Raw genomic sequence first — 24,351 nt, 5'->3', positions numbered from 1 at the left:
TAGACACTATGCTCCTATTGATGCAGGCCAAAATCCCATTGGCTTTTTTTGCCACCACATCACATTGTTGGCTCATGTTTAACTTGTTGTCCACGAGGACTCCAAGATCTTTTTCACACGTACTGCTTTCAAGCCAGGCATTGTCTCCCATTCTGTATCTTTGCATTTCATTTTTTCTGCCAAAGTGGAGTATCTTGCATTTGTCCCTGTTGAACTTCATTTTGTTAGTTTTGGCCCATCTCTCTAATCTGTCAAGATCGTTTTGAATTCTGCTCCTGTCCTCTGCGGTATTGGCTATCCCTCCCAATTTGGTGTCGTCTGCAAACTTGATGATCATGCCTTCTAGCCCTTCATCTAAGTCATTAATAAAGATGTTGAACAGGACCGGGCCCAGGACGGAACCCTGCGGCACTCCGCTCGTCACTTCTTTCCAAGATGAAGAGGAAGCATTAGTGAGCACTCTCTGTGTTCGTCCACTTAACCAATTACAGATCCACCTCACCGTAGTTTTGCCTAGCCCACATTGGACTAGTTTGTTTGCCAGAAGGTCGTGGGGGACCTTGTCGAAGGCCTTACTGAAATCCAGGTACGCTACATCCACGGCATTCCCCATCTATCGAAGAAAGAGATCAGATTAGTCTGGTACTACTTGTTTTTGATAAATCCATGTTGACTATTAAGGGAGAGATTCTACCTAAACGTTAGGAAGAACTTCCTGACCAAGAGCTGTTCAGCAGTGGAACTCTCTGCCTCAGAGTGTGGTGGAAGCTCCTTCTGTGAAATCGTGGTGGCTGGTAGAGAGAGAGCGAGAGAGAGAGAGACTAGGGCTCCGGCCCCTATTCCGCGCGCGCGCCGGCTCAGAGCGGAAGTCGAGCGAGAGGGGCGGCTGGATGGGCTCCTTCCTTCCAGCCCCTCCCCTTCGCCGGCCCCCCGGCAGTTTCCGGCCTGAGAGGAAGCGCTGCTGCGGGGCGGCCGGCGAGAGAGATTGCTGAGGCGGAGGAGGGAGCGGCCATGGCGGTGCCGGCAGGGAGTTCGGCCTTGACGGTGACGGTCACGTACGGTAAGCGCGGGACGAGGAAGAAGAAGGGGGCCGTCGCCTAAGGCAGGGCAGGAACCCTTTCCTCCTTTGTGTCTGTGGGCCTGAAGGCTCCTCCTCTTCCCGTGAATGAATGGAGGCGCGCCCAGGCAGGGCTTTCCCTGGACCTGGGGGGGGGGGGGGTGGTGTCTCTCCAACAAGGGCGCAGCGGGGTCTCTGCCCTTTCCCCTCACGCACTGTGATCGCACCCTGGGATTTGTAGTTTGGCGAAGCCCTCCCAGGAGGAGATCCCTGGCAGAGGGCTCAGAATCCCCCTCCCCAATCTGTATACTCACAGTGTTGCCATGACAGTTACCGACTTGGTTGAAGGTATTTATTATTATTTATTTACTTCGCTTGTATACCGCCCCTCTCAGCCCTTAGGCGACTCGGAGCGGTTTACAACAATTCAACAGTATATATAGTACAGTTAATAAGCATTTAAAACAACAGTATCACAATAAAAACAAAACAAATCATCAATACAAAATTACATCAGTATCGCAAATCCATCAGGTCTCATCACTAGAATCAGTATCCAATCTCGTTATCCATTATTCCGTGTTCCAATAATCAATCCGTCACACTGCTTAGCCAAATGCCTGTTCGAACATCCAGGTCTTCAATTTCCTCCGGAATACCAGCAAGGAGGGGGCCGATCTAATATCTGCAGGGAGAGCATTCCACAGCCGGGGGGCCACCGCTGAGAAGGCCCTATCTCTCGTCCCCGCCAGGCGCACTTGTGAGGCCGGCGGGACTGAGAGAAGGGCCTCCCCAGAAGATCTTAACGTCCTAACTGGTTCATAGGAGGAGATACGTTCGGACATATGTGAGAGAAGGCTGAGAGGAGATATGTTAGCCATGTATAAATATGTGAGAGGAAGCCACAGGGAGGAGGGAGCAAGCTTGTTTTCTGCTTCCTTGGAGACTAGGACGCAATGGAACAATGGCTTCAAACTACAAGAGAGGAGATTCCATCTGAACATTAGGAAGAACTTCCTGACTGTGAGAGCCGTTCAGCAGTGGAACTCTCTGACCCGGAGTGTGGTGGAGGCTCCTTCTTTGGAAGCTTTTAAGCGGAGGCTGGATGGCCATTTGTCAGGGGTGATTTAAATGCAATATTCCTGCTTCTTGGCAGGGGGTTGGACTGGATGGCCCATGAGGTCTCTTCCAACTCTTTGATTCTATGATTCTACAGGTAAGTCGGGCCAGAACCGTTTAGGGCTTTAAAGGCCAATGCCAGCACTTTGAATTGTATACAGTACAGGGCATGCCTGTCCAATTGGGAGGGATAACTCATGCTCCAGAGGACAGGATCAGAATTCGAAATGATTTTAAAAGATTAGAAAGCTCTGGGTCAAAGCTAACGAAATGAATTCCAACAAGGAGAAATATAGAATGGGTTGTTGTAGGTTTTTTCAGGCTATATGGCCATGGTCTAGAACAGGGGTCCTCAAACTAAGGCCCGGGGGCCGGATGCAGCCCTCCAAGGTCATTTCCCCGGCCCTCGCTCAGGATCAACCTAAGTCTGAAACGACTTGAAAGCATACAACAACAACAACAATCCTACCTTATCAGCCAAAAGTAGGCCCACACTTCCCATTGAAATATTTGTTAAAATTGTTCTTCATTTTAATTATTGCATTGTTTTTTGTGTCTTTTTCACTACAAATAAGATATGTGCAGTGTGCATAGGAATTCATATTTTTTTCAAATTATAATCCGGCCCTCCAACAGTTTGAGGGACTGTGACCTGGCCCGCTGTTTAAAAAGTTTGAGGACCCCTGGTCTAGAGGCATTTTCTCCTGACGTTTCACCTGCATCTATCGCAAGCATCCTCAGAGATAATGAGGTCTGTTGGAAGTAGGAAAATGGGTTTATATATCTGTGGAATGACCAGGGTGGGACAAAGGACTTTTGTCTGCTGGAGCTAGGTGTGAATGTTTCAACTGACCACCTTGATTAGCATCAAATCCAATTGGCCCTCTGCATAAAATCCAATTGGCCCTGTCATCTTTCCTATTGCCACTTCATTTCCCTGACCCGAAAGCTTGGTCCCACAGCCAAGTTTTTACCATCCTTCTAAATGACGGGAGGGAGGGGGCCGACCTGATCTCACCAGGAAGGGAGCAATCACCGAGAAGGCTCTGTATCTTGTCCACGCCAATCGTGCCTATGACAATGGCGGGGCAGAAAGCAGGGCCTCCCTAGAGGATCTTAATCTCCATGATGGTTCATAGGGAGAGATATGTTCGGACAGGTAATTTGGGCCGGTGCAGTTTAGGGCTTTATAGGCCGAAACCAGCACTTTGAATTGTACCTGGTAGCAAACTGGCAGCCAGTGGAGCTGGCGTAACATGGGAGTTGTATGCTCCCTGTATGCCGCCCCAGTTATTAACCTGGCTGCTTCTCATCGGCTTCCGAACAGTCTTCAAAGGCAACCCCACGTAGAGTGCGTTGCAATAGTCTATCCTAGATGTAACGAGAGCGTGGACCACCGTGGCCAAGTCTGACTTCCCAAGGTATGGGTACAGCTGGCGCACAAGTTTTAATTGTGCAAATGCTCCCCTGGCCATTGCTGCAACCTGGGATTCCAGGCTCAGTGATGAATCCAGGAGAAGTCCCAAGCTGCGAACCTGTGCCTTCAAGGGGAGTATGACCCCATCCAGTACAGGTTTTGACCCTATACACTGTTCGGCCTTGCGACTGATAGGAGACGTCTGGCTCAATAACAGCGCATGAAAAAGATCTTTGTGGACAAGTTGAACATGAGCCAGCAATGTGCTGCAGCAACTAAAAAAGCCAATAGGATTTTGGGCTGCATCGAAAGGGAGTCATGGTGCCTCTCTATTTGGCTTCAGTTAGAGCTCACCTGGAATACTGTGTCCAGTTCTGGGCCCTACAGTTCAAAAGAGATATTGACAAGCTGGAAGGTGTCCAGAGGAGGAAGGCTAAAACGATCAAAGGTCTGGAGACCATAGCCTATGAGGAGCGTGCTAAAGAGCTGGGAATGCTTAGCCTGCAAAAGAGAAGGTTGAGAGGAGACATAATAGCCATGTATAAATATATGAAAGGATGTCATAAGGAAGAGGGGGCATGTTTGTTGTCTGTTGCCCTGGAAACTAGGACTCAGAGCAGTGGGTTGAAGTTACAGGAAAGACGATTCCACCTGAACATTAGGAAGACCTCCTGACTGTGAGAACTGTTCAGCAGTGGAACTCTCTGCCTCAGAGTGTGGTGGAAGCTCCTTCCTTGGAAGCTTTTAAGTAGAGGCAAATGGCCACTTGTCAGTGTGTGTGTGTGTGTATGTACACACTTTGATTGTGCTTTTCCTGCAAGCCAGGGAGTTGGACTGGATGACCTGTGTGGTCTCTTCCAACTCACCAGTGTCACCAGTTGGGAGCCCCCCCCCCCCCACCCCGCACCAACCGCTGCTCTGAGATCAGAATGAAGAGAGGGGCCAGGAAGGCACTTCTATCTTGCCTCCAGTGTCACCAGTTGGGAGCTGCCCCCTCCCCCCTAGCACCAACCAATATAATACTACTAATATTAACATATTATAATTACATATTTTATATTAAATGTAAATTGACTAATAATATTACAGTGTATAATATTATACTACAATGTAATATATAATATTAATATTGTGCTATGGTAATAATATAATATATTGTATTTACTTGTTACTTGTAATCTGCTCTGAGTCCCCTTCAGGGTGAGAAGGGCGGCATATAAATGTCGTAAATAAATAAATAAATAAAATAAACTCTTATTCTGTGAATCTGGGCACTGTACTGAAGTAGGTACGAGTTAAGCATCCCTTATTGGTAAAGCTCCAAAATTGTACATATGGGTGGCAGAGATAGTCAGACCTTTGCTTTCCGATTGTTCAATGAACACAGCCATTGTTTCATGCATAAAATTACTCAAAATTACTCAATCCTCTTAAGACTGCATATATAAGGTGTATACATGGCGGTGGCCGGGAGGGCCTTCGCACAACTAAAACTTGTGCGCGAGCTGCGACCATACCTCGTGAAGTCTGACTTGATCATGGTGGCCCATGCCTTAATTACCTCTAGACTGTACTACTGTAATGCTCTCTACGTGGGGCTACCCTTGAAGACGGCCTGGAAACTACAACTGGTCCAACACACAGCAGCCAGATTGATAACTGGGGCATCCTACAGGGAGTGGTCAATCCCCCTGTTTAAGGAGCTCCACTGGCTGCCATTTATTTTCCGGTCCCAATTCAAGGTACAGGTTATCATCTACAAGGCCCTAAACGGTTTGGGACCCGCCTATCTTCGTGACTGTATCTCTCTCCACGTACCAACCTGGGCCCTTCGTTCCTCGGGGGAGGTCCTCCTTTCGCCTTTACCAATCTCACAAGCTTGTCTTATGGGCACAAGGGAGAGAGCCTTCTCTTCTGTGACCCCCCCGACTTTGGAATTCCTTACCAGAAGAGATCAGGAAAGCCCCTTCACTAGAAACGTTTAAAAAGAACCTCAAAACTTGACTTTTCTGCTGCACCTTTGGTGAGTAGGTGCACAGCATGATATTTTGCACCCTTCAACATTTTCTGCTAATGGAGTTCGTGCCCTCCAAATAGGATGTTTAGCTTCACAACTCTGTGTGTTTTATGAGTTCCATGTAAATGCCCTGCTCCTATTTTGTCTCATTATAGTTCATTAACTGTTTTTATCCTGAATATGTAGCCCGCCCATTGTCATCCTTATTGTGATTGTGTTTACTGGAATGTTTATTTTATGATTTTTTCTTCTCTTTTAATATTACTTTGATGTTGTTGTTGTTTTGATTTTATTGCTGTATTATATTGTCCGGGCTTGGCCCCATGTAAGCCACTCCGAGTCCCCATTGGGGAGATGGTGGCCGGGTAGAAATAAAGATGATGATGATGATGATGATGATGATGATGATGATGATTATTATTATTATTATATGAAACATAAGTGAATTTCTTGTTTAGACTTGAGTACCATCTGTAAGGTTTCTCATGTACAAAGTTCAAAATATCAAATATTTCCTGTCCCAAACATTTTCAGATAAGGGACACTCAACTTATATTTCTTGAGAGAAAACACTGTCAGTGAAATGGCATCATGAATATATAATTCTGTAATGAAATAGTGCATTAGAGAAAAATATATTTTGCTGAAGGCCTACTTCTTAGGTTTGCTTTTAGTAGCACATGAGTGAGGATACTGCTTGCAATTCAGATTGAAGTTTGCCTTATTGTGACCTGAATATACTTTCATTATTTTTCAGGTAATGAAAAACATAGTCTTCAAGTTGGTTCTCAAGAAGAAGGTAAACAACCAACTGTACGTGATATGGCTCTCTTAATTGAACAACTAACTGGAGTTCCATTGTCCTTTCAGAAGCTGATATATAAAGGTAAGTAATACTTTTTATATTTGTGGGATAATGCTTGGCTTGGCTAGGCTAGCTCCCCCTGAATACAACGTCATAATTGTATATATAAACTTCTGTGGTTAGGGTACCAGTGGAACAAGCAAAACAGCCAAAACCCTAGGGTAGAATCTAGACAACCCTCTGCCAAAGGATGGATTCCTGAGGTGCTGCGGAGAAGAGGTGCATCCATCTTTTTCCCAGAAGTGAAGATTATTTTCATTTCACATGTGAAATGTTGATGGCTCATTACTACCCAGTGTTTCATGAATCTGCAGGAAGTCCTTGAACATATCCCCCACAGATGCAGGATCGTATTGTATAGGGCTTTATAGATAAAGGACATCTGCAGTTATGTCTTGCAGTGTGTGATCTTGGGCATATTTCACTTTGAAATATATCTGTACAGATTTTTGCATGTTTATGTATAGGGGAGTGGGGGAATTAATTGCTAGTTTTATGCTATATTAAGTATTCCATTTGCCTTGAAACTGGATGAGAAGTAGATTTTGTATTTGAATTCTTTTGATAAGATCTTTGCTTGTCCCCCTTCTGTTAATATTTTGGCTTTATTATAGTGTGCAGGATTTGATTTTAAAAAGAAGTCTTGACATTAGTGTTCCTGCTCTAATCTTTGAGACTTTCCCTATCTGGAAAATAGCTAAAAATAGCTTGATGTTATAAATTCTTGAAAAATATGGATGTCTTAAATTCTCAAATGCTTAAGTATCATAGAAATACTGAAAATCTTTTTGATCATTTCCTTAGTTTTCAGGTTTTATTTATGTCAAAGAAAAGCAATTTGGCTTTTTAGGATAACTGGTTGCTTATGTAACAAACAATTTTTTAAAAAAGAAATAATGATTATCATTAGTCCAGTCCAGCATACACCAGTACTGATTGGCTTTGATCTCACTTTGGCATTGCACCTTCCCCTCTCCTCCTCTGAGCCATGAAGAAGATGAATTTCGAAGCCTTAATTTCCATTCTGGTTTAACAGTGTTCATTGTGTTGTCCTGATCAACAAACTTTGGCAAACAGTAACTATGATTATTTTCAAATAAGACAACTATAAGCCATAGTTTGTGAAGGTGGCTTGTTCTAGCTAATCATAGGGCTAAATTGTCGGAACACAGACACTCAGATTTATTTCCAAAATAAAGTTTATTAAATGAATAAAAAGACTCAAGAGACACTTAACTCAGTGTCTCTGGTCAAAACACAAAGGCAACAACCAGTTCTGGTGCAAAAAGGAAACTGAAGCAATAATCTGGATTATCTGGAGAAAAAAAACGGATTTAAACAAAACGCTCTGAAAGTGACACAAATTAGCACAGTGGGCGACCGGAGCCAAAACAAAGAAAGCGTAGTCAAACAAAGTCCGAGGTCGAAGCAAGCCGAAATCCAAGATAGCAAAGTTCCAACGTCCATGTAGGCAGCAACAAAGTCAAACCAGTCCGAAGTCAGAGAAGGGGAAATCCACACTCACAAGAATCCAAGCTGAGTCGAAGCACACACGAACGGAAGCAGTAACCTGTAGATCCAGGACCCAACGCCAACACGAGACCAGCAGTGACAATAACCCAATGCATGAACATAAACCAACACTTTGCCTTCTGCAAAGATTTCCCATTTCAGAGCCTACTTTTATCTTACACATCATCATCAGAAAATGAGCTGACCTCCGCCCTGTCAATATCTCTTACAGCTGATCTTGATTCCACACGTGAACTCCTACTCCCATCCCTCCAACTTCTCCATCTTCTGTCAAGACTTAGATCTGAGACTTAGATCCGAGACTCAGATATATTTCCCGGTTTCCAATCCTCATTACCCGAGAACCCCATAAATGTGTCACTAGACCAGTGGTTCTCAACCTGGGATCCCCAGATGTTTTTGGCCTACAACTCCCAGAAATCCCAGTCAGTTTACCAGCTGTTAGGATTTCTGGGAGTTGAAGGCCAAAAACATCTGGGGACCCCAGGTTGAAAACCACTGCACTAGACGTTAGCTCCGCACATACATCTTGTACCTCTTTTACCTTAGTCCAGTCCAATGTGTCATCCCCATCACTCCCAGACCCATCACTCCCAGAGAAACCCACAAATGATTCTCCATCTGTGGGAGCAGTAAGTATATCCCGGATCCTCTTCCTCTATTGCTCCTCATCCGACTCTTGCTCCTGAGTAACCTTCTTTGTTCCCCATTGCCATCCATTGCATCTCCTTCCTCTCTCATTCATTGACCCTTCATCTCCAGAGAACCCTTCGAATGAGTCTTCATCGGTAGGTGCCATAAGTATATCCCGGATCCTTTTCCTTTGCTGTTCCTCATCTGACTCCTGCTCACGAGTACCCCTTTTCCCCCTTCTGGCACCCACACTACTGCTTGCAATGTTACTTACAGGCTCTACTACAACATAAATAGGGTTGTGGTCCACTGTCAGCTCTCGTTAATCAAAGTGAAAGCAACATGGTATGAGGAAGGACCATATGAATCTGACTTGTTGTAGCTTGTTCCAGCTAGTCATGGTAGTCAAACAAAGATTTGTGGTTTAGCAATCATTAGGTGCCACATCTCTTAAATATTTATGCTACTGAAGGTTCAGGTAGCTAGGGAACTTCCAGATAACATATCTAAAAATATGTGAATATTGAGATGTAGCTTACATTTTGTTACTATAATGACTGGTGTGGAGTCTCAAAGAATATTTTGTATCAACAGCAAGTCAATTGGAACTGTTTGGGGTGTTTTATATTATATTTACCCAGTTTCATATTGTGTACATTTTGTTATATTTGACTTCATCTTTTGAATTAATTTAAAACTACTCTTTTTATCATATCAGAGATATAAAATAAGTACGTGGGTTTTGTGTCTGTTTTTTCTTCCTAGGAAGGTCCCTAAAAGAAATGGAGCAGCCGTTGTCCACATATGGAGTGAAAAATGGTTGCAAAGTCATGCTTATTGGGAAAAGGGTAATGTACTGTATTTAATGTTTGTAATTAGTAATATAGTAGAGTCTCATTTATCGAACATAAATGGGCCAGCAGAACGTTGGATAAGCGAAAATGTTGGATAATAAGGAGGCATTAAGGAAAAACCTATTACATTATGATTTTACCAATTAAGCACCAAAACATCATGATTAAAATCCAAAACACCTGGAAGACCAGAGTTGGGAACACACTCATATACTATAGATTAACCTTCTCTAGAATCCCATATTGAGCATAGAAGAATGATAACACTGGAAAGCCAACGTTTGTTAGATCCTAATATTGGTCGACTGTCTCCAGAATCTCATCTGGAGCTGGGTGGCTCTGTGTGGGAGGGCATGGCTTGTGCCTTCCAGCCTAGCAGAAGGGGCTGGACTGGATAGACTCTTAAGGGAGGGGGTATCTTGCATTTCTAGAATTGGGTTAGAAGAGAAGGAGGAGGAGAAGACCAGAAGTGTAAGTTGCTGCAAGGCTGTCAGAGGTAAAAGAGGGAGGAGGAGGAGGAAGAGGGAGCACGTGAGGGAGGAAAAGGAAGGGAGAAGAGGGAGGGGGGATCTGGGGCAAAGTGTGTGTGTGCAAGAAGAAAGGGGGGGATCCTCCGCCCACCAAGGCTATGAGGCTTCTCTCCCCTCTTACCTTCCTTCCACCCATGAGCCCTTCCCCGCCAGGCTCCATCTGGAAACAAGGCTGGATTGGAGAGAAGTCTCCAAAGCAGGAGAGCAAGGCTCTGTGTGTACCAAGAGCAGAGACAGAGAGAAGGAGAGCCATCGCTTTTGCTTTTTCCCTCCTCCCTCCCTTCTTCCCCCCCCCCCCCCATCTCTCTCTTTGGATTCACCCCCTTCCCTCCCTCCCTCCCTCCCCTTTGGAAATGCGCTTTCCTCCCAATTCTCCCCTGGCATGGGAAAGAAAGCAATGTTTTTAATCAGCCACGTGATGGCGTCGGTTAACACGGAGTGTCGGATGAGCGGAGCTTGGATAACCATAACTCTGCTGTACTGGAATCTCCAAATATGACTTTGCTGTGATTAGTTTCCCACTGCTGAAGGACCTAGAGATTCCTACAGATAACACTTTAGTAGCTCTCCAGCGTAATTCTGTGCTCAATTTCTGACACAAGTTACCCATAGAGTCACTCTGGAGGAGCTAGAGATTCTAAGGAAGTGTTCTCTCAGATAAAAAAACCCAGATTTTTCCACTTTGATGGGAGCCCTGTATCCTTAATCCCAGCAAATGTGGACAACTCACTGTATTTGCATATTTATATTGAGATGCCTTAGAAACAGGAGCCAAGCCTAAACATGCAAATCTTTCTTTCATATAAACCACTAGCCATCTCCTGCCATGCATTGCTGTGGCCCAGTCTGTGTATATGTGTTTTGTGTGTTTATGTATATATATGTGGTTTTGCACATGCGTTGTAATGTATTTTTTATTTCTTGGCTTTTAAAGTCTCTTCCACTGTGTTTTTCAGTGTTTTTATGAGTGATGGTCACTCGTTGGCCTGATCGGTGTATTGTGTCCAAATTTGGTGTCAGTTTGTCCAGTGGTTTTTGAGTTATGTTAATCCCACAAACTAACATTAAATTTTATTTATATAGATTGCTTCTTAAGCTGTGGGCCCAACCACAAATGGGGTCACCTTAGCTTAGTGCTGGGGTTGTTAAAAAAATTGGCAATGGTAAAAAGGTTCTGAATGCCATCTAGACATTTACACAAATCTGTTAGCAACAAGGTGCAGTGTTTACTCTATAGAAAATGCTTCAGATGTACTTCATAAAAAGGAAATCAGCCTGTTTATCTGCAAATATTTTGTTTTTATACCTATTTTATATATCTATATACCTAGGCTTGCGTAAAAATTTATTCGGCAAAAAGGGTTATGAGCGGAAAATGTTTTAAGAAGCCCTGATATAAACCTGAAATAAGACCTCAAAGTAATTTTATACCATTTTATGGATTAAATATTGTTGTAAATTGAACTTTTTTTCATTGGTGTCACTATTTTGGCCACTCATGTCAAACATTTTGGATTTTATAAAGTTCAGAATCCTGGATAAGGATGAAAAGTTGTGTTTATCTTTTCCCTCCCTTCTTAATACACAGAAGAGTCCTGATGAAGAGGCTGAACTGAAGAAATTAAAAGATTTAGAACTATCAGTGGAACAAGCAGCCAAGAAAATAGAAGAAGTCAATAAAGAACTTGGAGGTATTCAGAAAGTGAGTCACTTTCTTGGTGCAGCAATTAATCTGTGTTTATATTTTTTAGTTGTTGGTAAAACTATTGTTATAGTATTGGTGACTGTGTCTCGCTGAAGGAGAGCATATCTCAGTTTGTGTTTCTGAACTGTGCATTGTGGGTCTTTTTGTGAAGAGGGGGCTCTACCTGATGCATGTCAAAGAGATGGAATGCGCCTGTGTGTGATCCTGAACATAGATTCATAGAGGGGTCTCTTCATGGAGAAAATCTTTACAAATAAGGAAGTGTGTACCAGTAATGGTGTGTATAGACACTGGTTGTATTATGTGTGTGTAAGAGAGAGTGAGTATGGAAAAACCTAGGAGTGGAAAAACAGAGGAAATACAGGAAGATGTATAACAATATGTAGGAACAGAATAAAGTGAATGAAACAATGAAAATGGAGGAGAATGGTTTACCAGTGAAAATACAGAAAGATTCGTTTTAGAGACAGATGATAAGGAGTGTAAATGTAAATGGGGAAGGTGCGTTAATGTGATTGAATAGAGGACATGAGTGTTCATGCGTATGCAGATGGGCAGGGCATGCAGAGGGATGATAATTTATTTAACAACAATAACAATAATAATTAATGAAGAGTTAACCAATCCATATGAGATACCAAAAGGAACTAGACAAGGATATCCATAGTCACCATTCATTTTTTAATTTGAGGTCTTGAATGGAGATATCAGGCAACATGAAAAGGCAGTAGGAATAAAGATCAAGAAGGAATAATAGAAACTAAGGGCATCAGTGGATGATTTGTTGATTACCACGAATAATCCATTTGAGGGTGCAGAAATATTGTTTTAATTCAAACATGAACTTCTCCTTTTGGGATTGATGGATGATCAGCTGGAAAGGAGTCATGGAAACATTTCAATAAATGACAGTAGCTACAATAATATTAAATGCTCAGAAATGGAAGAGTGACTTATTACCCACTAATGAAAATTGATTTTCATTAGTGGCCACAATTCAAGAGAGATATTGACAAGCTGGAATGTGTCCAGAGGAGGGCGACTAAAATGATCAAGGGTCTGGAGAACAAGCCCTATGAGGAGTGGCTTAAGGAGCTGGGCATGTTTAGCCTGAAGAAGAGAAGGCTGAGAGGAGATACGATAGCCATGTATAAATATGTGAGAGGAAGCCACAGGGAGGAGGGAGCAAGGTTGTTTTCTGCTTCCTTGGAGACTAGGACGCAATGGAACCATGGCTTCAAACTACAAGAAAGGAGATTCCATCTGAACATGAGGAGGAACTTCCTGACTGTGAGAGCCGTTCAGCAGTGGAACTCTCTGCCCCGGAGTGTGGTGGAGGCTCCTTCTTTGGGAGCTTTTAAACAGGGGCTGGATAGCCATCTGTCAGGGGTGATTTGAATGCAATATTCCTGCTTCTTGGCAGCGGGTTGGACTGGATGGCCCATGAGGTCTCTTCCAACTCTTTGATTCTATGATTCTATGATTACTAAAATTGAAATATGTACTTGAAATGGACAAATTGTCTATTCTAATTAAAGAAAAATCATTAATAGAAGCTGGTAATTCATAATTGACCTGGGAAGGAAGGGGCAAAATGGTGGTGATTTGACGACTGCTTGATTAGTATGAGTTGAATGTGTAGACAAAGTGTAATGTATTAAGGTAAAAAGAAACAGAAAGTTAAGAATTAAAATATGCAGTAATTGGAGGTCATATTTTTCTTTTTCTCTTTAGTTATTTGAATGTTTTGTTATATATTTAGATGATTTCGATTTGTATACATAGTTTTTTATTATAGACGATTTTCATTGTTTGTTTTATTCAAGTTTTACTTCATGTAGATTTGCATGGTGTAGTAATTTGAGTCTTAGATTCTGGAGACCAGGGTTTGAATCCCTGCTTGACCATGAAACTCACTTAGTGACCTTGGACAAGTCACACTCTCTTTAACCCCAGAGGAAGGCAGTGAAAAACCTCTTCTGAAGAAATCTTGCCAAGAAAAGCCTGTAATCGCCATAGAGGAAAACGACTTCAAGGCACACCACAACAAGAAAATTGTATTCAGTAAAAATGATCTATTTAAAAAAGAGAGTAGGCAATGATATGTATGTGTCTGTCAGAAAATGAATGAATGGGGAAGATGTGAGAATAAACAAATGCACATATATGTCAGTCATCTGTATACGCCTTGTTCAGTTAATGTTAATACAATAATCTCAGATCTTCAAATGGATTATTTCCACACAGGGTTTTCTGGCAAAGAATCTTCAAATTGAAGCACTTCACCAGCTAGACAAACGGATAAAGGGAACTGCTGAGCAGTTCATGAAAATTCTGGAGCAGATTGATGCTATTGTGAGTAAATTCTTATTACAATTAGTTATGGCTGTTCAAGAAAACTTAGTTTTGTTGTTTTTTATGTAGTGAAGCTTTTATGTAGGCTATATAAGTCTGGGCAAACACAAAATAAATGGCTTATGGGACTTTAAAAAAGTTACTCTCTTCCTTTTCTTAACATAATCTCTTTTATGCAGTATCACCACATCAATACTTTTAAGCTTTTTATCGTATTTCTATTTGAATTACTTCTAAGCCTTTTATTGTATTTATATTTAAATTATTATGTCATGTTTATTATTGTATGCTTGAATTGATATGTTAATTGTTTAAATTGGTATGTTATGTTTATTATTATATGTGTAATGCGGCATTGTATGCAATGGATTGTAAGCTGCCCTCAGTCCCCCACTGGGGTGAGAAGGGCGGGGTATAAATGTAGAATAATAATAATAATAAGAAGAAGAAGAAGAAGAAGAAGAAGAAGAAGAAGAAGAATTATTACAGGGGACAGAGGACGGCACACCTTACTGACTTTGTGGGGTGCACTGGGAGTGTCTAAGGCAGCACAGACAAATCTATCTTCTTCTTCTTTTGTATAGGTCACATTTTTCCACACTTTAATTTGAAGTAGTGAATTCCTACAGATATCCAGTGTGCCATGATTAAGTGAAAATAATTGAACCCTGGTTCAGATCCAAAATATTTTTTGAACTGGAGTTGTAAACATTAAATGCTAACTGTTCTGCTGTGTTGCTTTGCTTTTCAATTGATCGTTAACTAAATAGAGATTATGCAACTGATTAAATTTGTTTACCTTATCCCCATTTAGGTAAATATATCACTGAAGCATGTTTTTGTGAAAATAAAATTTGGACATAAGACCTTATGTATTGTTTTCAGGAAAAAACAACATTAATTTTGCACCTATCTTTATTTTGCTTCAGACTCTTCCCGACAACTACAGTGACTGTAAACAGAAGAAAAAGGGACTAGTGAAAAAGGTTCAGGTAATTCCTGTGTGAAAACCAGTGCTTATGTGATGCCAAAATTAGAAAGTCAAACTTTCAGTCTAGTGTGGAAATTTACTCAACCTGTTTGAAGACTTGCCAAAAAACCCCTCCAAAACTAAAATAGTTTTATGTATGTAAAGAACCTCCGCCAATGGTAATGAAGCTGCCACCAAATTGTAGAGAGACGCTACCAACTAGTGAGGAAGCGCCTAGGTTTAGGAGAGAGGAGCCACTGATTTGTAAAAGGCTCTGGTATTAAAGGCTCTGTTTGTGTTGTGAGGTAATTTTGGTAGAGTGGGTGCACAGAACGTAAAATTAATGGAGATGAGGCAGTTTTAAAAACCAAAGAGAACAAGTTTATTTTTAAACAGCGTATGGTTGCAGTATGAAGATGTTAAGCTTGGCAAATACTTGATGGTTACATGTAACTTGGTTGCGATACAATTCAGACTTTCGATGTTACAACTTATGAACTCTTGCTGTGGTAAAGCGCTTTATTAACCAGTGTTCCCTGCAGTGAATAGTCTCTCTGTTTGATCTATACTTGATCAAATCACAGATCTCCAGTCTTCCCCCGACTAGCGATCCTAACAAGCCTCTGTTAGTTCTTTCTAACTAAAGCAACTAACAAAGTTTTCCCCTTCAGCTTCCTAGCTGAAGAAATCTCTACTATTCACGAACACTAAAACCTGACTCTTCACTTCTTCACTCCTCAGAGTCTAAAAACTGACTCTGCTGCTCTCTCAGAGTCTCCCCTCGGACTCTGCTGCTCTCTCAGAGTCTCCCCCCTGACTGACTCTAACTGTCACTTTTTTAAAAACCTTTTCTCTCTAAGCTCCTCCCACCTCCTCTTCTGCCTCGTTTCCATGGTAACACATTTCTCACAGCTAGGCCGCTCCAGCCTTAGGGCAACCAATGCAAACATAAATACAGTTATAAGCATATTATTATAAACACTTCTGTACAATGTATAAATGTAAATAAGAACAAATCATTGTATTGTTGCTGTGTTGTGCCTTCTAGGCATTTCTGACTTATGGAGATCATAAGGCAACCCTATCCAAAGAAGTTCTTAACAAAACTTGTTCAGAGGAAATTTCCTTTTTCCTTCCTCTGAGGCAGGGAGAGTGTGACTTGCCCAAAGTATCCATACTGAATGGGAATTTCGACTCTGGTTGAAACAGCACTAGAAAAAAAAAATATTAATTGTTGGCAAAAAATAATTGGAATCCTCATTGAATGTCAGGTACAGTCTTCAATCCAGAAAAGCATAAGCAAATATGTATAAAGTCAAATGGTAAAATACATAGTTTAGAAAGGCAGAGTTAGAAGTAAAATAAATGGGTCCATTGTGACTCCTCACGTAATATTTGAATGTATGTGTGTGTTCAAGTCACATGCTGACTTATGGCAACTTCATATAGTTCTTTAAAAAAACAACAACAAGAAATACTTAGAGGTGATTTTGCTATTTTCTTCTTCTGAATAGCCTGTTATTCATTTGGTTCTCTTCCAAGATCAAACAGAATCAGATGCCTTTGCTTGGAGTATTTAAGCCCCTGCAACTAAAATACTTTTTTAAATACTGTGTTGATGTTCAGTGGAGCCTGCTGAACATCTGCTATCTTTTAACAGGAAGAAACAAATGTTAGGGTTTTTTTTTTTTACATAGCCAACATTTCATATTATTCTATTTGCCTTCACTGAAAGAAAAGATGGCCTGGACCTTAGTTTTTAATATTTGGACAATCTGTGCAGTCCTCAAAAGGGCTCTGGGTCAGAAAGTCAGTCTCTAGACCTAGAAGATTGCTTATCCATGACCAAGAATAAAGCAGATGGAATGAATTCTGCTTTGGTCACACCTCATCTGAAATACTGTGCCAGTTCTGAGCAGTGCAGTTCAAGAAGGATACGTACAAGCTGTAATGTGTCCAGAGAAAGGTGACCAAAATGATGAAATGTTTGGAAACCAAGCCCTATGGAGAACAGTTTAGGGAGCTGTGTATGTTTCACATAGATAAAAGAAGGGTGTCACATTGAAGAGGGGGCAGGTTTATTTTCTGCTACTCTACAGACTAGGCCCCAGTGATTTCAAATTGCAGGAGAAGAGATCCCACCTAAACAATATGAAAAACTTCCTGACAGAGCTGTTTGACAGTGGAATATGCTGCCTCAGAGTGTGATGGAGTCTCCATCTATGGCCATCTGTGGGGGTGCTTTGTCTTCTCCTGCATGGCAAGGGAGTTGGACTTAATGGCCCTTGTGGTCTCTTCCAACTCTATGATTCTGAGTCACTGATCCCTACCACCAGAAAGCAGCTATTCAAATTAGCAGCTGACTCTCCTGGCAGCTTCCTAACTTGCTCCTGAGAGTAGTTTCAGGGGAAAGAAGTGAATCCAAAGACAAGACCAGTGCTTCACCCATGGGAGAAAAATGGGAGAAAAATAAATAATAATAATTTGTACACAGATGATTTCCCCAGTTAGCATTTTCTACCAAACAGCCTGGTGCTAAAGATCCAAAGAGCAAGTTGTTCAAGAGGAAGCCTAGTTTATGTAGACAGTAGGCTTGTTTGATTTTAAAAAAATGGTTCAAAACTTGTTTCGGATGTAGGGGGCGCTGGCAATTCGATTTTGAAATGATTTCTGAAATTTTCTGGAAAAAAAGATCGGAAATATCAAAAAATTCCAAATCGCTTCGTTAATGGCAACCCTCTGTGCCCTCCCGTTTTTGACATTTTTGTCCCTGATGGGGATTCGAACCAGGGAGGCTTTTGTTTCCAAGGCTATTTTGCTGCCATTGACTTGCATGGGAGATAGGAACCTTTATCTTCTCTCGATCTTGGCACTGTTTCTTTGTATGGACATGGGTGCGAGAGCCTCTCTCTCACACTCTCCAGCAGTCAGAGGTTGTGAAGTCTGCTGGAATCTAGGCAAGTGAGGACTAGTATATATCTCTGGAATGACCAGGGTGGGAGAAAGAACTCTTGTCTGGTGGTTGCAATTGTTCACCTTGATTAACATTGAATGGCCTCACAGCTTCAAAGCCTGACTGCTTCCTGCCTGGGGAATCCTTTGTTGGGAGGTGGTAGCTGGCCCTTATTGTTTCCTGCCTGGAATTCTGATTGTTTTCTGATTGTCGCTCTTTATTTACTGTGCTGATTTTGGAGGTTTTTTAAAATACTGGTAGCCAGATTTAGTTGAAAAGTAGTTTTTCAGAAACGTTGTGTAGCACAGTGTGTGTGTGTGTGGAGAGCCATGGAGCTCCCCTTTTGTGGTGGACACATGCTATCTTTATTGCAGGGAAAGCGTTTTTTTGTCACGGGAAAGGCTTTGCTGCCTTCTCTTTGGACACCTTTGTAGATTCACTTTACTTTATATTTAGACAAAGACTGCTGCTCAACTAATCTCGGCTAATGAGCAGCAAGGCGGTGTGGAATAATTCTGTGATGTTTGGATGTCTCCCATGGTTATTTTGATTTTCAGAACCATTAAGCAAGTAACTTTGGCAAAGCCTAAACAAAGTTTTAAAATCTCGCAGTTTCCCTTCCCTGGTGAGTGGTGATGCAAAGAGTAATGAGGTGGGTGTGGCTAAGCACAGCTCTTCTTGAAGGCCACGCCACGAATGGTAGAGATTGCAAAAGGTCTTTCTGTTAAAGGACCTTTTGCAATCTCTACCACTGGGGGCATGGCCTTCAAGAAGAGCTGTGCTACTCCTTAGCCACACCCACTTCGTCCCTCTTTGCATCGCCAGGGAAGGAAAACCACGAGATTTTAAAACCGTTTGTTTACGCTTTGCCAAAGTTGCGTAATGGTTCTGAAAATCAAAATAACTGTGGGAGACATCCGGAAACAATTCTGAAAAATGGGTAAGTGGTTCAAATTAGGAATTGCTCCTCCCACTATTCCTGCATGGTTCAAAATTGGTTCAAAAGTCCAAATTCGTTAAGTTTTTCTGAACTTTAGGTTTTTCCGAACCAAACTTAACCCTAGTAGGCAGCATCTGTAGGCAAGACTGAGTGAACTGAAGCAAAACATGGTTGGTTCCACTATACTGTAGGCACAGTGAATGACCACCCTTTAACTATGATCTTTAACTATTTCTTGACTCTGTTCAATCTGTGAAAACATGTCCCCACCCCCAGGGAAAATGACTTTTAAAGGAGATCCTAATACATTGTCTTATATTTCAACTTTGTTTTTAGGCTTTCCTCGCACAGTGTGATACAGTGGAGGGAAGTATTGGCCAAGAGATGGATAAACTACAATCGAAGAATATGGCCCTGGCAGAATGAGGCATTTTAAAGTAACTAGAAGAAGTAATTGCTCTGTGAGCAAGAAGAAAAGATTGCTCTTCATTTTGGAGCACTTGTGTAGTGTTCGGAATTTTATCTTAAGCAGACTCTGGTAAGGCTGTTGCATGTCAGCCGTTGCTTGCTTACTGTCATATGTTCTGCTTACAGCCCTTGTTTTGAAAGACACAATCCTGCAATTTTACTTGAATATAGTCAAGGATGTCTTTGTGTGAACATAAATGTTAGCTAAATGTTGCTTTCCTTTATAAATCATTAAGAGTAGTAATTGATGTTGACATTGTAAAGTACTTGTACGCCTTCTGAATCTTACTTTCAGAAGACTTAGAGGAATGTACTGAAAGCTACTTTTAATTACTGGCTGAACATCACTCAGCTCTGTGAGAATCATTATATTGCTGTGATCTTTGTGTATACATTCAGTATTCTTGGGCAGGTAAAGACACAAAAATGAGGGTAATTTTTGTATCCAACTTCCTGTTTTATTTGATGGCCAAAAAAAATCTTCCTGATATGTGCCCTGTCTTAAGTAAAAAAGCAGGCCTTTTGGAGTTCAGAACCTGCTTCAGACTTTCTGGGCCCAATTTGTTCTTCATCCTTTTCTTTCATTCATTCAGCTCCTTCTTTCTTTACACCAAGCACTGTGTGGGAGGGTAAAAAAATATGTGATCAAGTTACCCGATTCATATATTTGGCCTATAAGGTCCAAGTCATGTCTACCGAATGCTGGCATTATACTTGGGCTCTGCCAAATGGTGTAGTGATTTTTCATCCAAGTACTATGTCCTTTCCAAATTGTTCATCTGTATCCGCTCTTGAACAAAACAGCATACAGCTTGAAGCCAAATACTAAATAGCAGGTGAGAGACATGTAATGCCAAGTTGCTTCTGTAATCTGTAGTTGATTAGCACTTTGGTGCCAGGACTATGTGTAGTATATTGCTCCCATCCAGCACAGTAGCAAGCAAAAAAAGCATCAATTGTCAAGAGTCATTCTACCCTTTCAACCTTAAATCTCAGTGTCACACTGAGATATGGCCTGTAACAGCTCACTATCATGAGAATAAAATGGGCACAAAAGCAAATAGCAGATGTAATATATTCTCCACCCAGCTCCATATCTTCAAACATAGCAGAAAATGTGTATTTTTTTCACACAAATACATGTGGAAAGAGATGTGTGCCCCCCCCCCCCCGGCGCTTTAGGCACAAGATTGAGATAAAGTGGTTTTATTTTATTTTGTGCAAATGACCCACTGGTAGTGTTTTAAGAACACCATCACAATCAAGAAGCAGCATATTTTTCCACCTGCTTATTTTCCACTTTCCTAAGAAAATGATGAAGTCTTTTTTACAGTAGAATCTAGTGTTGAATTGGTTATTGGGCACGGTTTATGCATTGGCTGAGAAGAAGATGCTTACCTTGTCACACATATCTAAAATACAGCTCAAGAAATCTTGCTGGAAAATGTGAGTTTAGATGGAACTAATTCTGGGTGCAATTGACAACTTTTCATCCAAGTATAGAAAGCCCCCCCCCCCAAAAAAAAACCCCAGCAAAAAACAGGTAGATCACAGGCAGAAGTTGTATCAAGATTTATTAGGAATCACTGAAAGCCAGTGGGATGTAATAGTTGGAGTATTGGACTGCAACTTTAAAACCAGGATTTTAATCCCATCTGACCATGGAAACCTACTGGATGACTTTGAGGAAAGTCACACTCTCTCAACCTCAGCAGGAGGAAAAGGCAACACACTCCCCTGAACATATTTTACTAAGAAAAACCCATCATAGGTTTGCCTTAAGTTACCATGTGTCAGAAATGCCTTGAATGCATAAAAAACAAGAGATTTATACTAGATCAATAAGAATCTCTAATTCCCAGTTGTTTAACTAGTAATCATTTGGTCCAAACAAGACTAAGATGCAGATTTATATTTGTATATGCAGATTCTTTGCTTGCAGTATTGGATTTCCCCCCTGGATACATCCTTTTGAATCAGCTAGCATTTACGGACATTCCTGTAAACCTGAAGTCTGCCTTCTTCTGCATCACACTTAATGTTCTTTCTTCATAAAGAGAATGTAGCAGTCCACTTTAGTATGAGTCCGTCTTTGTTATATAGCTGTTACATGTTTAGTAATATCGATAACAGCATTCCATTGGTTTATGCATTGGTCCTCCCTGACCCCCTGAAAAAGAATATTAATTCAACTACACCAAATTTCTTAAAGGAAGGATTTCTTCCTTGAAAATAGAACAGCTACACATTAGTGCTACCTAATATGTCCAAAATCTACTTTAAATAAGGCAATTCTTCCCAGCAATCTACACCTCCAAAGAGAAAGAATTCTTAGAGTAAGTCCAATATTTTCTTCCTAGGTAAAGTTTACTTCCAGCAATGATTATTTATTTATTTATTTATTTCTAAATAAATAAATAAAGCAATGACCATGTTCATGATTAATGGACTCTGTGAGAAATAAATGGCTTAATCTTTCTTTTAGGAGTTGGCAGACTATCTTTTAATAGCTTGGTTTGGGAGGGGGCAAAATGTAATTTATTTAAAGCATGGTGCTAGATGAATACTCAATTACTATCACAATAATCAGAGTACATAGATTTTAAAATGCATGACACGATTTCCACATTTCTGTAATAATGGCAGCTATTTTTTTTCTTTTCTTAATTAGAAGGCTCATCTGATAGTAATTTTGTTTAAAAAGTGCTAAATAGCACAAGGTTTATTCTGTTAAACGTTTGTGATGTTCCAGTCCCATATTAAAACAAGAATGTCAAGATCTTTGGTACATTTTAAAATTATTCTTTTTTATATAACAAATCACTCTTATAAAATGCAAATATACAGTTAACCATGAAATTTTCTTCAGAACCTGAATGTTATGATACACATGTTTAGATCTTTTTGAGGAATAAATTCTACACTGGAACTGGTTTCTTTCAGAAGATGTAAAATTATGCTAATGAAACACAAAATGTCTACTTCTTCTTATGGCTTGTATATTTTTGATACAGTCTAAATTTGATTATGAAGAATTCTGAACTATAGCCTTGATGGTGCTTTCCCAAAGAGAACAGAATTACATCATAAGAAATTATATATTTTAACAAATTAGTGAATTTTTCCCTTGATCTTCTTACACTTATTAATACGTCTCCTTTTCAAGATGACACTATTCAGATTAAACAGTTATAAATTAAATAACGAGAACTACAATATTTTAGTGTATTTGGATTTAGTTAAGCATGAGATAAAAGATTATGCACTTTTGGACTTAGCCTTTACTTTATGTGAAGGGGGGGGGGCACATTCATATGTTAGCATGTTAACATAGGTGAAAATGCATCCACAGAAGTATGTTTGGCAGTTAAAGCAGAATGCCTGGTCTCAAATGCTGCATGTTGAAGACTGCTTTCAATGAGGAAATGCATAACACCTTTAAGGTGATCTGTCAACAAATATGTCAAGGATGGCCCACTGATGAGAAACATTTGATATACATTTTAGTTCTCATGAAAGCAGGAGAGCAGGAAGAATTTGACCTTTGACCATTACATTAATCTTTCATGTAAGCAAAATAATACTCAAAATTATACAGGAAAGACTCTTACCATATACGGCACAAGAAATGTAAAAAACAAACATAAATAGCATAATGAAACACACCAAAGTATATCGGAAGAAAATTAGCTTGGTGTTTTATATAGCAAAGCCTTTGATTTTATAGATCATTAAAAACTATGATCATTCTTGACAAAATGGGTGTGCCATAAATTTCATTGTTTATGTACTTAGGATAAGAGGCCACTATTACAGAGAAATGGAACAGTTTTCAAGTGATAAGGGGATCAGGAACAGCTCGCCCTGCTTAATTTATAAGCAGAACACATTATATCTAAGGCAGGAATAGATTCGGGAAAAGGAAATGTGAATATTGAAGAAAGGGACATCAACAACAGGCAGCTCATCCCCTGTTTGGATATCAGCCAGCACGTCAATGACTTAAATCAAATAGTTTTCTAAGATCTACAGAGACACTCGCTGGAACACCCCAGCAAGCGAGAGTCCAAAAATGGCAGACTTAAACCCAGAACCTCAACCAATGGCTGATACCAAATGAGAGACTCCCCCCTGGGCACACAGAAAACTGGGCGACTTGGAAGGCGCTGAACAGATTGCGCTCTGGCACCACGAGATGCAGAGCCAACCTTAAGAAATGGGGTTACAAAGTGGAATCCACAACATGTGAGTGTGGAGAAGAGCAAACTACAGGCCACCTGCTGCAATGCAACCTGAGCCCTGCCACATGCACAATGGAGGACCTTCTTGCAGCAACACCAGAGGCACTCCAAGTGGCCAACTACTGGACAAAGGACATTTAATCAACTACCAAGCTTGCAAACTTTGTGTTTTGTTTGTTTGTTTGTTAAAAATGCAATGCAACTGTTTAGTCTGCCCCTGACACGATAAGTAAATAGCAACAGGCAACATTATATTACCAGCAGTACAAAACAAAGACTTGAAACGATTTCTGAAGAAACTCAAGAAACTCAAGTTGGACATTATGAAAACAAAAACTTTAAGGTTTAATGAAGTCCTTGAAATAGTTTCACATTTCCATACCTTGGCTTCGTCATTGATTATGATGGGGACTGCAGTGAAGAAATCTGACAACTAGATTTGGAAGAACAGCTATGAAAGAATCAGACATTGCTCATGCAATGGCATTTCTGATTTCTGTGTATACTTGTAAAAACGACAGTGAAGAAGGGTGATATCAACTCATTTGAGATGTACTGGAGAAGAGTTCTGTGGGCACCATAAGCTTTCTGTGAAAGGGATCAAGGAGTCTTAGTAGACCACAAGTGAACATGAGTGAACAGTGTGATGCAACAGCTAAAAATGCCAATGCAGTTCTAGGTTGCATTAATAGTA

The 24,351-nt window shown here is 40.8% G+C and overlaps 1 protein-coding gene across 1 annotated transcript; it reads left to right on the top strand.

Moving 5' to 3' along the window:
- Window positions 1-913: 913 nt before the first annotated feature.
- On the top strand, window positions 914-20,477 carry BAG1 (BAG cochaperone 1). Its single transcript, XM_060781459.2, has 7 exons — window positions 914-1,060; window positions 6,368-6,496; window positions 9,407-9,489; window positions 11,614-11,727; window positions 13,978-14,085; window positions 15,015-15,077; window positions 19,285-20,477. Exons 1-7 carry the CDS (start codon window positions 1,012-1,014, stop codon window positions 19,372-19,374), a joined length of 636 nt encoding a protein of 211 aa, XP_060637442.1. The 5' UTR covers window positions 914-1,011; the 3' UTR covers window positions 19,375-20,477.
- Window positions 20,478-24,351: the final 3,874 nt, after the last annotated feature.

The sequence above is a fragment of the Anolis sagrei genome, chromosome 6, assembly GCF_037176765.1.
Source record: "Anolis sagrei isolate rAnoSag1 chromosome 6, rAnoSag1.mat, whole genome shotgun sequence".
In the NCBI taxonomy this organism is placed as follows: domain Eukaryota; kingdom Metazoa; phylum Chordata; class Lepidosauria; order Squamata; family Dactyloidae; genus Anolis; species Anolis sagrei.
This window is presented reverse-complemented; position numbering and strand designations above follow the sequence as displayed.

Coding starts and splice junctions, on each gene's coding strand:
- BAG1 (XM_060781459.2), top strand. CDS start 1,012: ATGGCGGTGCCGGCAGGGAGTTCGGCCTTGACGGTGACGGTCACGTAC. Junction 6,497..9,406: donor TCAGAAGCTGATATATAAAG/GTAAGTAATACT, acceptor TTTTCTTCCTAG/GAAGGTCCCTAAAAGAAATG. Junction 15,078..19,284: donor GACTAGTGAAAAAGGTTCAG/GTAATTCCTGTG, acceptor CTTTGTTTTTAG/GCTTTCCTCGCACAGTGTGA.